This window comes from Pteropus medius, unplaced genomic scaffold (assembly GCF_902729225.1).
Source record: "Pteropus medius unplaced genomic scaffold, Ma_sr-lr_union100, whole genome shotgun sequence".
Taxonomy (NCBI): Eukaryota; Metazoa; Chordata; class Mammalia; order Chiroptera; family Pteropodidae; genus Pteropus; species Pteropus medius.
Genome location: NW_024342470.1, coordinates 1,726,181 through 1,739,985, shown reverse-complemented (window position 1 = coordinate 1,739,985; position 13,805 = coordinate 1,726,181). Strand labels below are relative to the sequence as shown.

General features: G+C 44.9%; 2 protein-coding genes across 3 annotated transcripts; both read left to right on the top strand.

Moving 5' to 3' along the window:
- The first annotated feature begins 585 nt into the window (after positions 1-585).
- Positions 586-2,962, top strand: ASCL3 (achaete-scute family bHLH transcription factor 3). Its single transcript, XM_039863532.1, has one exon. The coding sequence runs from the start codon at positions 2,026-2,028 to the stop codon at positions 2,569-2,571; it is 546 nt and encodes a 181-aa protein (XP_039719466.1). The 5' UTR covers positions 586-2,025; the 3' UTR covers positions 2,572-2,962.
- Positions 2,963-3,086: 124 nt separating this feature from the next.
- CUNH11orf16 (chromosome unknown C11orf16 homolog) lies at positions 3,087-13,698 on the top strand. Of its 2 annotated transcripts, XM_039863527.1 has the most exons (7): positions 3,087-5,560; positions 6,213-6,397; positions 7,646-7,802; positions 9,700-9,931; positions 10,617-11,267; positions 12,693-12,914; positions 13,445-13,698. In XM_039863527.1, the coding sequence occupies exons 2-6, from the start codon at positions 6,231-6,233 to the stop codon at positions 12,890-12,892; spliced, it is 1,407 nt and encodes a 468-aa protein (XP_039719461.1). In that variant the 5' UTR covers positions 3,087-5,560; positions 6,213-6,230; the 3' UTR covers positions 12,893-12,914; positions 13,445-13,698. The 2 variants fall into 2 exon arrangements, with proteins under 2 accessions (XP_039719461.1, XP_039719460.1); XM_039863526.1 differs by having other exon boundaries at positions 3,087-6,397.
- The last annotated feature ends 107 nt before the right edge of the window (positions 13,699-13,805 follow it).

Genomic DNA, 13,805 nt, shown 5'->3' with positions numbered 1-13,805 from the left:
TTGGCTAGTTTTTAATCTTCCAGAGATTTTTGTTCTATGTTAGTTACTTTAGGCCATTTGGTCAGTAATTTGGAATCTTTCATTTCCTGCTCCTTTGTTTTGATTTTTAATTGAGCCTATCACACTTATCTCATTCCCCCATCCCCATTCCCCTATTAGGAAGAGTTTTTCCTGGCATTTACTCCTTTTCCAGACTGTTCCACCATGACTTATTATAACCTTCCCCACCCTTCACCCTTTCCAGCCCTCATCTCCACTCTCCCATCTCCTACTGCCCTTTCCGTTTCCATAGTCATTTGTCTTTCAGTAGCCATACTGGGCAGGATAGGCTTTTCCACAAGAATTGTAATACACTTGATTACATTTGAATTCTGGTGCTTAGAGCCTACTCCACCCATTACCTCGTGCAGCCTGCAGAGTTTTTGCTGTGCAGGTAGAGAAGCAAGTGAAAATGTTATCTTATCTTGTTCATAAACATTAGGGCTTTTGGGGAAGGTGGCGGGGCGGTTCTTATTTTTCTTTACATATGTCAAGCATAGAGAACTACCCCTCACTCCTAAAGATGTTGAGAAATCGCCCTCCTGGGAAATTAACAGAAAGCCATATTTCCTTCTTTTTTGAAAGCCCACAATTAGATTCCATGTTGCTTTTCCTTTTCCATTACAGGTATATTGTTCATCTCTCAATTCATATGCTTTGGTTTGATTTTCCAGTGTTAGGGAAAATATAAACCAGGTTTTCCACAAGGTACAATTTAGAAAGGGAAGTGGCACAAACATTCATCTGTTAAGAAAGAAAAGAGAAAAAGAACCAATGCTTGGCACATTTTTTTTTTCACTTAATCCTCACAATCTCTCTACAAGAATAGTTAATATCTCAGTTAGTCCTAGGAAAAAGCTGAAGCTCCGAGAGATTAAGAAACTTGCCTAAAGACACAGAGCTAAGAAGGGGCAAAGCCAAGACTGAAATTCAAGGGTGTTATAATTGAAAGAAAAGTGAGTACTCTTTGTGTACAGCACTATCTTGCCTCCCAGTTAACTGGTTAAACTACAATATCCCTGTAAAATCTGTTGTGGCAACATTATTATAGTTAAAGACAAAAAAATAATGGTGGTTTAATAAATGAGATGGATGCAGACCTATTCAGAAAGCCGGAATGTGGTATAATACTTAAAGTATAATACTTCATCCTTATGTTCCATTAAAAAAAAAACTTAAATACAGATGCATTTCACTAGATATACCTAAAGTTCTGTGTAAGTAAAAGTATGTAAATTGACTGTGTTTTAGATGTGTTAGGGGAGTTTCTCATTTAAAGCAATCTTCTAATGACTTTTTAAGAGTAAATGATTCTTTTATTTTGGGTTTGGCACCTGGCATATCAGATATTATTTAAGAAGGCTATGCCTGTGAGGTTGCATGATCATTAATTATAACTAGTTCATAATTTCTCCAATGTGTATTTGAATATTGTGGTATTTCAGTGTTTCCCAAACCAATTATTTGCATACACCTTCACTATCTTTGTTATCTGCGTTCCACCTGTACTATTATTTACTTACTATTTTTCAAATCAATTCATATTTTTTATTCAAGTAGATTTTACTTTTAAAATAAAGTATGTATCACTAATGTAAATGTGAAATTAGTATAACTCACAATAAATAGAAATTAAAAGTAAAATATTATTAAATTCTAGCTAGATATTATTGCTTGTTGAAGGCTTCCATCTGAGAAGGATTAGAAAGCATTCTAGTAGTGTGGAAGACACATTCTCACTAAACTAAAGCAATATCTTTGTAATCATAAGGATTGAAAGAGAATTGAAAGAAAATAACTGTCTCACAAGGTGAGCCAATGTTATTTAATGCCGTTTCTTACTACCCACAGAATATTGTAACCCCATCTAGTTTTCAAAATGAGCTTAGAAACTATACAACATTGATCTCTGAAAAAGTCAATATCTGCTTTCTTTTGATTTAGCCAAATTAATAAACTTGGTTATGTTTCCAGGATAACAAGGAAATGATGGACAATAGAAGCTACTCTAATCTGCCAGAAAAACTGCCTGTCTTCTCTGATTCTGCCCACTTGCCACTGACCAGGTCCTTCTACCTGGACCCTATGGTCACTTTCCACCTGTACCCTGAGGCCTCAGCGCCATCCCCTTACTCTGAAGAACTGCCATTGCTGCCTTTTTCTAGTGATACCCTGATTATGGAGAATTATGGTGAACCCTGCCCTTTCTCCTTCCCGATGCCTTATCCAAATTACAGAAGGTGCGAATACTCCTACGGGCCAGCCTTTATCCGGAAAAGAAATGAGCGGGAAAGGCAGCGGGTGAAATGTGTCAATGAAGGCTATGCTCAGCTCCGACATCATCTGCCAGAGGAGTACTTGGAGAAACGACTCAGCAAAGTAGAAACCCTCAGAGCTGCAATCAAGTATATTAGTTACCTGCAGTCTCTTCTGTACCCTGATAAGGCCGAGACCAAGAATAACCCTGGGAAAGGTTCTTCCATAATAGCAACCACCAGCCTCCACACTGACCCCATTTTTAGGATCATTTGATTCAGTGTTTCCAAATAGAAACAAATGATACCACAAATGAGTTCCCTTACAGCATCGTGCAATAGTTTTTCCTAAACGTAATTTCCGTGTGAGCAGATAATAGCTCAAATGCTAACCTATGCTGGATACTTCTTACCTGGGTTCAGATGTACTAAATATTACCTTATAGATTGAGAAGATGCTTGTTAAACTTTGGTGACTTCCTTAGGCAGGAGTCCCCAGGATTCTCTATCTCACCTTGCATTTTTCAGACACTTGGCCAGAGTCTCAGCTTTGAGAAACTCACAATACTAGTGTAAAGTATGACTAATGATTACTGAATGCTTGTAAATGCACTTTGCAGATGCCTCATGCTAAGCAATCACAATGAACTTCCCTTAATTTATCAAAATGTAGTGTTTTTTATTATTTGGGGTTGACAAGAAATTTATACTTTACCCATGCCATGATGGGAAAATGTCTCAGAGCTGAAGCAAAAGTAGTTAACAAAACCTTGTTGTTGTCACTTGAAATTATTTCAGAGTCATCTTTTTCCTGCATACAGGAGACTTCCTTAGGCAGTTTAATATAGAGGTTAAGAGGGCAGGCTCTGGAATCAAACGACCTCAGTTTAAACTATGACTACTACTTCCTCTCCATGTCTCAGGTCTTCGTCTACAGAATGAGAATAATAACAACAGTAACTACCCCATATGTTTATTATGAGCATTAACAGATTAACAGTACCTGGCACATAAGTATTCATAATCTTAATTAATTAATTAATTAATTAATTACTATTATTATCCTTCTCTTGTTTTGTCCATAGCATACCATTCTCCAGGTTCTCTAAACCAGGAAACATGCAGCTGCCAGGCCTTTCTTTCACCCCTGTGAAGGATAGTCACTGCCCCATACTTTGGCGTGTGCCTTCAAAATGTCTTTATTTCTATTCCCATGACTAGCTTCAGCTCTTCCTTCTCCTTTAATTCCCAGGCCCCATCTGTCACCAAGCTCAGTCAGAACTTCCTATACACTGTCACTTACCTCCACTGTCATCTCTCTATGAAATGTTCACATCCAAGCCATTATTTATTTCTTTGTTTTGTGTACATATTTTCTTGGCAGTTCCTGTTCTATCTTTACAAGCCATATTACACACCCATCTCTGTTTTCTTCAGTAGACTATAAGCTCCTTGAAGATAGGGACCAATCTTATTCATCCTGTATTTTTAGCACCCAGCAAAGAGCCTCAGATCAGGTAGGTGTTGAGTGTAAATATTTCATGTCATTATTTTCCTTTTCCAATCCCGTGGGTCAGTTAACAGTCTCCTCCCTGGCCTCCTGGGCTCTGTTCTCAGCTGGCTCCATCCTCACTCTGATAGTCTTTCTTAAAGCATTTCATGTCATTTCGTTGCTCAAACCCCATGACAACTTCCTTTTGACTACCACATTGTTTATATTTATCTGCTTGGTTTTCAAAGCTCCCACCAATCTGGCCCCTTCCTAAATACTCACACCTTGATTTCCCCACGACACTCCATTCCCCACTAAAAAGGACAATCTTGCAAATGAATTCTTCTCTCTTAGCTCTTGCTTCCTACCTAAATTGGAATATTCTCCTTTTCCCTTCCACCACTGAAATCCCATCTGTCTTATTCAGGAATCCTTCTCTCACTGCCAGATACTTCACTGGTTTTTCTTGGACTCTAACTTTGCACCAAATAACTTGGCCTCCAAGTATGTAGTCCTAGGCAACAGCCATTCTCCTGACTATAAAGTTATGCTCTGCGAGAGCAGTCATCAGTTAAGATGCTTTTGGTTGCAAGTGAGAGAAAATCCACTCCAAATTGGTATAATCGATTAAGACATAGCTGAATCATTTAACAGTAGGGCTACCTTCAGGCTGAGCTCAACACTGTCACCAAGAACCTGTTTTCTTTAGGTCTCTCTGTCTTTCCTTGGAAATAGCTTCAGGATCCCCAAAAGGCAGTCAGAAGCTCCCAGAACTACATACTTTCTTATTTATGTATAGGAGGAAAGAGAAAGTCTATCACCCAGGATTACCAACAAAAGTCTCAAGATTTATTCTGATTGGAGAGGCTCGGGAACACGTCCATGCCTAACTAATACTTGTGGCCAGGAGATGGAATGTGCTGACTGACACACGTCCCACCTGTGGAGCTGGGGTTACCTTTAGCCTCTCCTAACCACATGGATCTTCAAACAGAAACAGGAACTGGCAGTAGAGGGGAATGGGTGTGGGAGAGACACCCACAAAGGTCCCTATATACAGTTTTGGTATTCTTTACTGAACACAGTGCCAGGCACACAGTGGTGCACAATGACTGACTGTCAGATGCTTCAAAATACCAGCCTCTCTCATGGATGTTCGAATAAGAGCATAAACTAGACTTCTGTTCCTTTGGTCTCCAGTGTTCCCTCTTACCACCCCAAGTGGTCACTACAACTCTGCTTCTCAATAGAGTCCCATCTGTTACAAACATGCCCACACCTTTGATTATTTTGTTTTAAACTATGGACAAATTCTATCTTAGAGTCCCTGGTCCAGCTAGTGGCTCCCCGCATGCCAGCCTCTTGCTTGCTTAGGAGGGAGGCCGATCAATAGCCCTGAGTCTGTAGCGTCAGCTTCCTCACTCACGGGACTCCCTTGGGATCCCTGTTGGCTTCCCACTATGACTGGCTCTTCCGGCAGTGGGGAAGCCTGAGCTTTTGGGAATTGAAGCTACAATGACCTTTATCTCCAATATCCCTTTCCCCCTCTTTGGAAGATGGAGAATAACCCCCTCACCCCTGACCCTCACCCCATCCAAGCCTCTGAAAGCCCCTGTCACTCTTCTGCACATGCTCAATACACTCAGCTCACAGCTTTCCTGCTGGCTCGCATCCATGGCAACCTGCTTGGCAACCAGGAGTCAGTTGAGCTGAGGCCCTGAGCCCCAACTGTCAGAAGGGGCAGAGGCTGAGGTGGAAGAGTTTGGAGCTGTGGGTAAGTCCCCATGGGGTCAGACCTATGGACTTAGGCAGAGGCAGACCCTAACAGGGCCCTGGTGGGCGGGGGCAGTGGAGTGTGATCCTGGGCTCTGGGTCACAGCTGTTGCCTCTGAACAGGTCTCTGAAGGCCACAGCCCTGGGATCTCAGCTGTGCCTGGGGCTAGAGTTAGCCCTGTAGGTGACTGGCTTAAGAGAGGAGTTTGTACCTTGGGCTAGGGGTCAATTTGTCATCAGGGTTAGGATTTGTAAAGGGAAGTATGGTCTTACCCCCAGGAGTCCCTACAACTTTGGAGGAGGGAGGAGGAAATAAACTAACATATCAAGCTACCCATATGCCAGGTTCTTCCCATATATTATCTCTTGAGTGGTTAACTGAAGTGCAGAGGTGAAGTGAGCATGCAGCCAATAGGCTGTGAAGGATTTAAAGCTGGTTTCTCTACAATCACAGCTCTTGCTCTTTCAACCCGTCTCCTATTTCCTGAGCTGAGGTTCCCAAGGCAGTTGGTTCAGAGGACACTCTGAGTGTTTGTGGGAGCTGGTGGGGTCCCAGAGAGACGGCAACCACAGAGAGCTGAGTCCTGCCCCAGTCAGGTGCCTCCTCCTGAACTGTGGGCTGCAACTCAAATAATGGTGATGCTTGTTCTCAGGTGGTTTTTCCTAAGGCCATGGAATCCTCCGCAGAGCCTGGGGTGCCTTTGCCCAAATACTGCAGCGTGGCCACAACCCTGGAGACTCCTGCCTGGACCAGCACTGCTCTTCCCTGGGACCTCTCCTTCACCTGCCCCTTTGCTCTCCAAGCACCCTGGCTCACCTGGCACAACCCCCTCACCAGGTACTGGTCTCTGCCATTTAGTTGGGAGTGGTGTGCACCTTCCTTTTTCCTCTGTTCTTGGCTCTAGATAGTGTACCACAAGGGAGAGAACTTGTTTCTTGGGAAGGCCTAAAGGGTTCTTTACTGTGTGGGCTATGATTTACTTAAGATATGACATGACCCCCATCTACATCGTACCCTAATGACCTCACGGGTTCGCCTGGCTTTTGTCCTACCTTGTAACAGAGTGGCAGATGCCAGAGTTGGCATGTGCGAGAAAAGGCAGTCAAGCATCACAGTTATAAAGTTTCTAGCTCATTTTACCATCAACTGAGAATTGCTCTAGCACTATGTGAGAAATTAGGGTTTCTGAAACCAACAGTTCAGGTGAGGTCTCCGAGTCCCTCTTCAGTACCCCTCAGTTATCCTGGCTTTTCCTGAATAGTATCCTCAGTCATCTGTCTAAAGAGTGACTTCAAGAGGGGAACAGCCTATAAGCACAGACGAGCTGTGTAAGTCCCCAAGATTCATGTCCGTGCTACTCCATTTAGTCTTCCTAGGTTAGGGACATGCCAGCTTGAACCCTTAATTAGCCCCCTTTCTTGATTCACTTATGTGGACCATCTTGTGCAAAGCCAGAGTTAAGCATCCCTGTATCCAGCCTTGCCCACAAAATAAACAGCTTTTTCAGAAACACAAAAAGACTCAACTATTCTACCACCCCAACCCCCACCCGATTTGCCCAGATAATTCCAAGAACTAGCTTCTTTTTTCTATCCCCACAGCCCATTACTCAACTCCTCTGTGCTTCCCCAGCTCGAAAACAGCCTCCTCCCTTCTGACCCACAGCGCCAAGTGTCCTCACAGTTTTGCTCTTTTGACATTACCATCCGAGTCTCCACGCCTCACCCTGGGTTCCCACACACACCCTTCGAGTTTGCTTCCCAGTACCCTTTTCTAGCCTGCTGTCTAGTCTCAGAACCAGCATTAATTAACTTGAATATATCCAGGCTAATCACGTTTTGATTACCTTAAGCAATTCCCAATCCTCAAATGATGGTTCCTTTCACTGTCCTCTCCTGACTGTTCCCACAATTGACTTCACCTTACCAGGAGTCATAGGTTGCCGCTTTTTAGGTAGATTTCTCTTCACACAGCCTTGTAGGTCATACACACACCATTGTGCTGCTCAGATCTGTCTGTGAAGCATGTTTCTTGATGTTTTTAGGGCTTGCTCCTCTCCACCCTCTAATCCAATTTGTTTTCCAGCTGTGCATCTTATCACCCATGTCTCCATATTGCTGACCCAGCATGGCAGGGGCCTGGCTGGCTGGGAAGAGTTGGAGATGCTGCTGACACATGGGTCCTGGCAAGAAGGGAACCAGATGGCTATTATTACTGGGGTCAGATAAAGGCTGCTCCAGAGGCAAGTCCCTAAGTCCCCACATCTCCCTGGCACACTCCTCTGGGTGGCCCTGTCTTACCTGTGTGATGTTCGTCAGCGGTGTGTGCCCAGCAGTTCAATTTCTTGGATAAGCACAAATATTCCACGGCCAGGTTGTACAAGTGAAAATGTAATGTCAGTGAGTGTATTAGTTTCCTAGGGCTGTGTAAGAAAGTAGCATAAATGGAATGGCTTAAACAACAGCAATTTACTATTTCTCAGTTCTGGAGACTGGAAGTCCAAGTGTTGGCAGAGTTGGTTTTTTTGAGGGCTGTGATGGAGAATCTGTTCCATGTGCCTTTCCTAACTTCTGGTGGTTTGCTGGCAATCTTTGGTGTTCCTTGGTTTATAGAAGCATCACTCTGATTTCCGCCTCATCCTCACGTGGCATTCTCCCTGTATGCATGTCTATGTTCAAATTTCTGTTTTTTATAAGGACATCAGTGCTGGATCAGGGGCCCATCCTACTCCGTCACACTCAGTATGACCTCATCTTAACTAATTACATCTGTAATCCCAAATAAGGTCACATTCTGAGGTACTAGGGCATAGGATTCCAAGATATAAATTTTGGGGGACACAACTAACCCATAAGAGCGAAGAAAGTGTACGATAAAAGTACTTTGTTGAGGAGAATTCCATGTGTTGAATTCTGGGCACCAGCCTAAGGGAAAGAGGAGCAAACTGTTTGCCCACGTGCTGCCTATGCACCCACACACGCAGAAGCACAGTTGCCTGCATGAGGGAACCCAGGCCTGGCCTTTACTTCAGTGGGTGCTTACTTTGGGATTTTTTTCTTTTCAGAGTCAGACTTTGTGAATGTGGACCCATGGAGGAAAGACTAGTGTGAATTTTATCTATCTATCTATCTATCTATCTATCTATCTATCTATCTATCTATCTATTTATTATTTCCTCTCTTTAACTACCCCCCTCCCACTTCCACCCCTGACCTATGGATGTTGCCGTTTTCCTTTAAGAGCTGGATCTCTGAAAGTGGGGCGTCTCCTCCCACACGCTCTGTGCACCCAGGGCCTGGCGCACCTGGGGTATGGACCGTGGCTCCACTGGGGCGTGAACCCAGGACCTTCTGTGTGTAAAGCAGACGTGCTAACCACTACACTATGGAGCCACCCCTAGTGTGAATTCTTAAAAATATGTGAATTCTATAATTTCCAAAGTCATTTTGTCATTTTCAAGTAACTAATAATGTGAATTCAAATGAAGTATTAGCAGAGTTTTGCTCAAATATAGGTTCTGTCTAGTGATCCGATAAAAGCAATTGGTAACCAGACTTTCTCTTTAAAATCATACTGAGTTCTCAAAAAAGTTTGTACTTTTAATCAGCTTTAGTACTTCTCCTAGCTTCTCTTTTATGCTTTTCCATTTGCTTATCTAAACCCTTCCTCACTGAGGTAATGGCAGTACTGAGGGCTGCCCTAATTTCATAGCCTCTCCTTGTCCATGTGAGCCTGTGGCTGAATACAATACCCCTAGCTGGTCATGGACACAGGACAACACTTCTTGGAAGTGCTGGGAGGAGGAGGAGTGTACTGGGGAAAGATCCAGAGGACCCAGGGATTATAGCCCTAAAATAGATAGAAAAAAAAACAAACAGAAAAGGAAGACAATGGGAAAGGAAAGGCAGAAAGTGATAAACAAGAGTTGCCCGTGGCAAAAAGAGGTAGAGACGGAAGAGCATCTGCACCACCACCATCAGCTCTAAGTAGCACTTGTCCCTATTCCTTCTCTAAATGGCCTTCAAAGTTCGTAAGGAAGACCCTGGGCCTGGCACTAGGGCCTGGTTGTAGGGAAGCATTGTGCTCCCTGTGGTATTTTCTAATACCAGATCTTATTCTGAGTGTTTTCTTTCCCACAGCTGGAGAGGCTGGGGGCCCTGCTTGTGGAATTTGAGACCCCCCTTGTCACAGGCTCAAAGCTGCCAGCCCAGCGGCAGAGCGTGATCTTAGGGGAAGATGTCATTCAGTTCTCACCATCCACAAAATACTCACTGCAACCTGGGGACAAGGTGCTGGCACCCTGGGAGCCAGACAGACGGCGGTATGGCCCTGCCACTGTATTGGGCTTGGAGGCGAGAGATCCCCAGAGAGGTAAGGGAAGCTGCACTGACCTAGTAGGCCTCAAAGTAGTCCTCAAAGGAGCCTCAAAGTAGTCCTCAAAGGCTGGTGGTTAGGCCAGAGGAGGGAACAAAGGGTTGTCTCTACAGCTCCGGGGTCTTAGCAATATTAAAAAAAAAACAAAACAAAACCCTAGCCCCTCACTTGCAGCTTAATCCTGGGTGTGGCAACAGATATGCAAACCATATCTTTCAGATTATAAAGTATTTTCCATCAGGGTAAAATAGCCTAAAACTACTATGTCTGTGTTGGTTAGCTAACCTATGGTATAGTGGGGTTATCCGGGGGTCACACCAGTACTCATGAGCTGTCCCCCACCAAATTGTCCAGAGACTGGGACAGTCCCCTTCTGTGGGGCCGACCAGTCAGTAGCACTGTAATTCAGAGAATGACAGGAGGAGGCTCCTTCTTTCTCCACCCGAGGATGCATTCTGGTTTTGACATGAAAACTGAGACAGGGAGGTGCATGCAAGTTCATGGGGATGTGGTAAATATGGAGCAGGTGAGGGGATGTTCCTGGCACACTCTCCTAGGAGAAGTGTGCATGAGGAGGCAGGCAGAGCAGAGGAGCTGTGCTGAGGTTTTGCTTTTGGGGAACCTTTCTCCTATGACATAGAAGGTATAGTTTTAACAAAACGCTGCCCTTTTCTGTTACTAGCATGGAAAGAAGAAGAAATTACTGTTCACTTCTGGAATGGCAAGATAGCTACAGTGCCTCTAGGTGGGGTCAGGTGGGTGCCCCCAGCTGTCTGGAAGAAGGCTGTGGAGAGGCTACACAAGCCTTTCACCAGGGAGCACCCCAGTCCCCTCCTCTGGGCCCCTTGCTGCTCTCTGCTGGGGCCGATCACTGGATGTGTCACCAATGGTCTTCCACTGGGCACCCCGTTCCTGTGCCCTCCCTGCCACCCCAATGCCTGCTGCCAGCTGCTGTACCAGGGCTGCCTCTGCTGCTGCCCCTCGGCTGGATCCACCTGGTGGCCTCTAACCAGAACCTCTGGGGTCACAGCCAGAGAACATCCAGAGGCGGAGCTGAAGCCCACAGCACAGCTCTTACCCCTGGAGGGTCCTAAAGAGGAGGGAGTCACTGTACAAGCTCCCATGGCTGTTTCTTCCTCCTCCTCCAACTCTTCTGAAGAGGATTTGGAGAATGATCTGGAGATGGGCTTCCCTCAGAGGCTGATGGTGGACAGCACAGTCAACACAGACCCCATCCTTCTTGAGAAGTCTCCGAGGAGGCAAGGTGACCTCCATCAGCCTGAGTGGAGGCACTGGAGGAGAAACGGGCCTGAGCCGCATCCTGGGAAGCCAGGTATACCTTCTTCTGGGGCAGGGCTGAGTCCCCAGCTCCCTTCCCTCCCATGTGTCTCTTAGGAATCTGAGCCACACGACCACTAAGCTGGGTTTGGAAGTAAGGTGAGTCTGCGATGAGGGCAATGACAGGTTTCCATGTAAGCAATAAAGCCCAGCAGGAAAGGATGGGCTGATCTTTGCGTGAAGGTTTGCATCCCTATTCAACAACTGTCCTTTCCTTCTTCACTAGTCTCTCCTGACAGGCACTGCCATTGTCCATTTACTTTGGACATTGCCCCTGCCCCAACCATTTTTTCTTAGAGGCCCTGATTTTCCTCTAGATGGACAGTCAAAATGCTTCCAGGCATTGATTAGTCTTCAATGCTCTGAGAAGCACAGAAACTGTTTTTTAAACACTGGTCATTGGGCCCTTCCCTCCAGATGGGCCCCTTCGTAAGTTAGAGTAGAAAGCGGGGCACCGCATTATGCTGCTCACCCTTTACAGCTCAGAGGGGAGGTAGTGCTATTGTTGGCAAACTGCAGACATCCCCAAACTTCTTTGGCTTGAGCTAAGAACCATGTGACATGCCCTTTTAGGTTTAGGGGCAGTATGATATGCTTCATGCCCACACTATTTAAGTTCCCATCACCAGCCCTTGTTACAGATGGGGTATTTCGTGTCATGACTAACTAGTCATGATGACATGCATAAAACCGTGTGTGCCCGGGGCTGGAAACAATGGCAAACACCACAGTTTTTCTCTGTCTCCTCCAGATTTTGTATCCTTTAAAGGACATATGCTGCTTTGCTTCTCCTAGTTGTGCTTGGTGGCCATTAAGTACTGATGCTTGACAGTCAGTCTTAGACTCTGCCTCTTGTATGGGTCCCTCGGCCTTCCACAATTACCGTTGGCTGCCAGTAGCCATGTTACTCTCCTCCTTTGCTTATAACTGGAACAGGATTCAATTTGTAGCTTTAAAAGTCAGGGAGGGGAATGGGTTTCTTTTACAGTATTCCTTCTTTTTTAGATTATTGTCCTGTTCCTCAGGGGGCCACATCTCCCATTATTTTTGTTTTACCTCATTCAACCTCTGGAAACTTGTTTTACCATCAGCTTACTATCTCCTTTGTGATCATTGTGCTTTATTAGCTCCATCAACTGGTGGTGGTTGGTTACCTTTGCTTTCCCTACTGACTGTTTTGAAAACTGTCTGATAACTTCTACCCGATTCCAAATCTGGTGATCAGATATAACCTTTCTCAAAAGCATAATAGCCAGAAATGTTTAACATACTTTTTCTTTGTTAAAAATAGAGAACAGTACTAGGAGCTAATAGGTAGTAAAGATTCCGTGACCCTTGATATAGTTGTACTTGTGTCATCAAGACTAATTCCATCAAAACGGTGTCACATTCAACATATCCAATTGAATTTTGGGTTTAGGAACAAGATGTTCCAACATCTGGAAAGAAGAGAAAGGCAACAAACAACAGAGAGACCAAACCGTAGCAGTGGGGAGTACCAAGGAACTGGTCCTGGAAGCAACCAACGTGATGCCACTACAGGGCCTGCCAGAGGAAGCCGAACACAGGAAATTGAGTCAGGGTACCAAGACACGTCAGAGGGACCGGAATTCCTCTTAGGCTAACAGCCCAGAGGACCTAGGTAAAGCAGCATGGCTGAGAAGGGGCTTCTTAAAGGCGCATTCTATGGTTCTTTGATCTTTTGGGATCACACTCCTTTGAAAATAAAACCCATGGCTCCTCTTCCCAGAAAAATGCACATAGCCACAATTTTGCATATAATTTCAGAAGGCTTACAGAATGCATAAAGGTCACCATTGGCTTCTTGGGGGGTGGGGGTAAAGATCCCTGTTTAAATGACCCTCTACCCTGTGGTGATGGGAATGAGTCTGGTTTACATGCCCTATGTCCATGGGAGTCTGTTCCTCACTAGGAATGCTATCATTGCTCTACCAAAAACTGTCCTTTTTAAAATACTGGCATTCTTCCTGAGGAAAGACCTGTTATGTTCCAAATGAGATTTCCAGGCAACTGAACAGAGAGATGCAACAATACTGTTGGTGGCATAGCTCAGAGGAGTTAAGGACACATCAACGTGTTTTTGGAATCAGTGACTTTTGATCCTTACAAGTACAGTCAGCATAAGACTCTCAGGATTTTTTTCTCTTATAGGAAGTTAAAGAGTAGTGATGGCAAACACCTGAGGAAGAGTTACAAAGTGGCTGACAAAGCCTTCTTCAGTGGAAGGAGGTACAGTGCAGGCCACAGATGACAGCCAAATAAGCAGCAGCATCTTCACCACAATAAGACTTCCCTGCAGATGGGTGGCAGGAAAGCATTTGTCAGAAGGGGCAAAGGAGTGTGGTGGGCCTGGCCGGGGCTCCCTGCCAGGGGCCTGGTAAGATCAGCCTCAGGATGCCTCTTCCACAGAAGCTACAGGTCGTGGTCGGCCTGCTTTGGGCAAATGTGTCCACAGCTTCTCTGCCATCTTTTCATAAAGCCTACAGTTGTACACAAATGACATTTTGTTGCC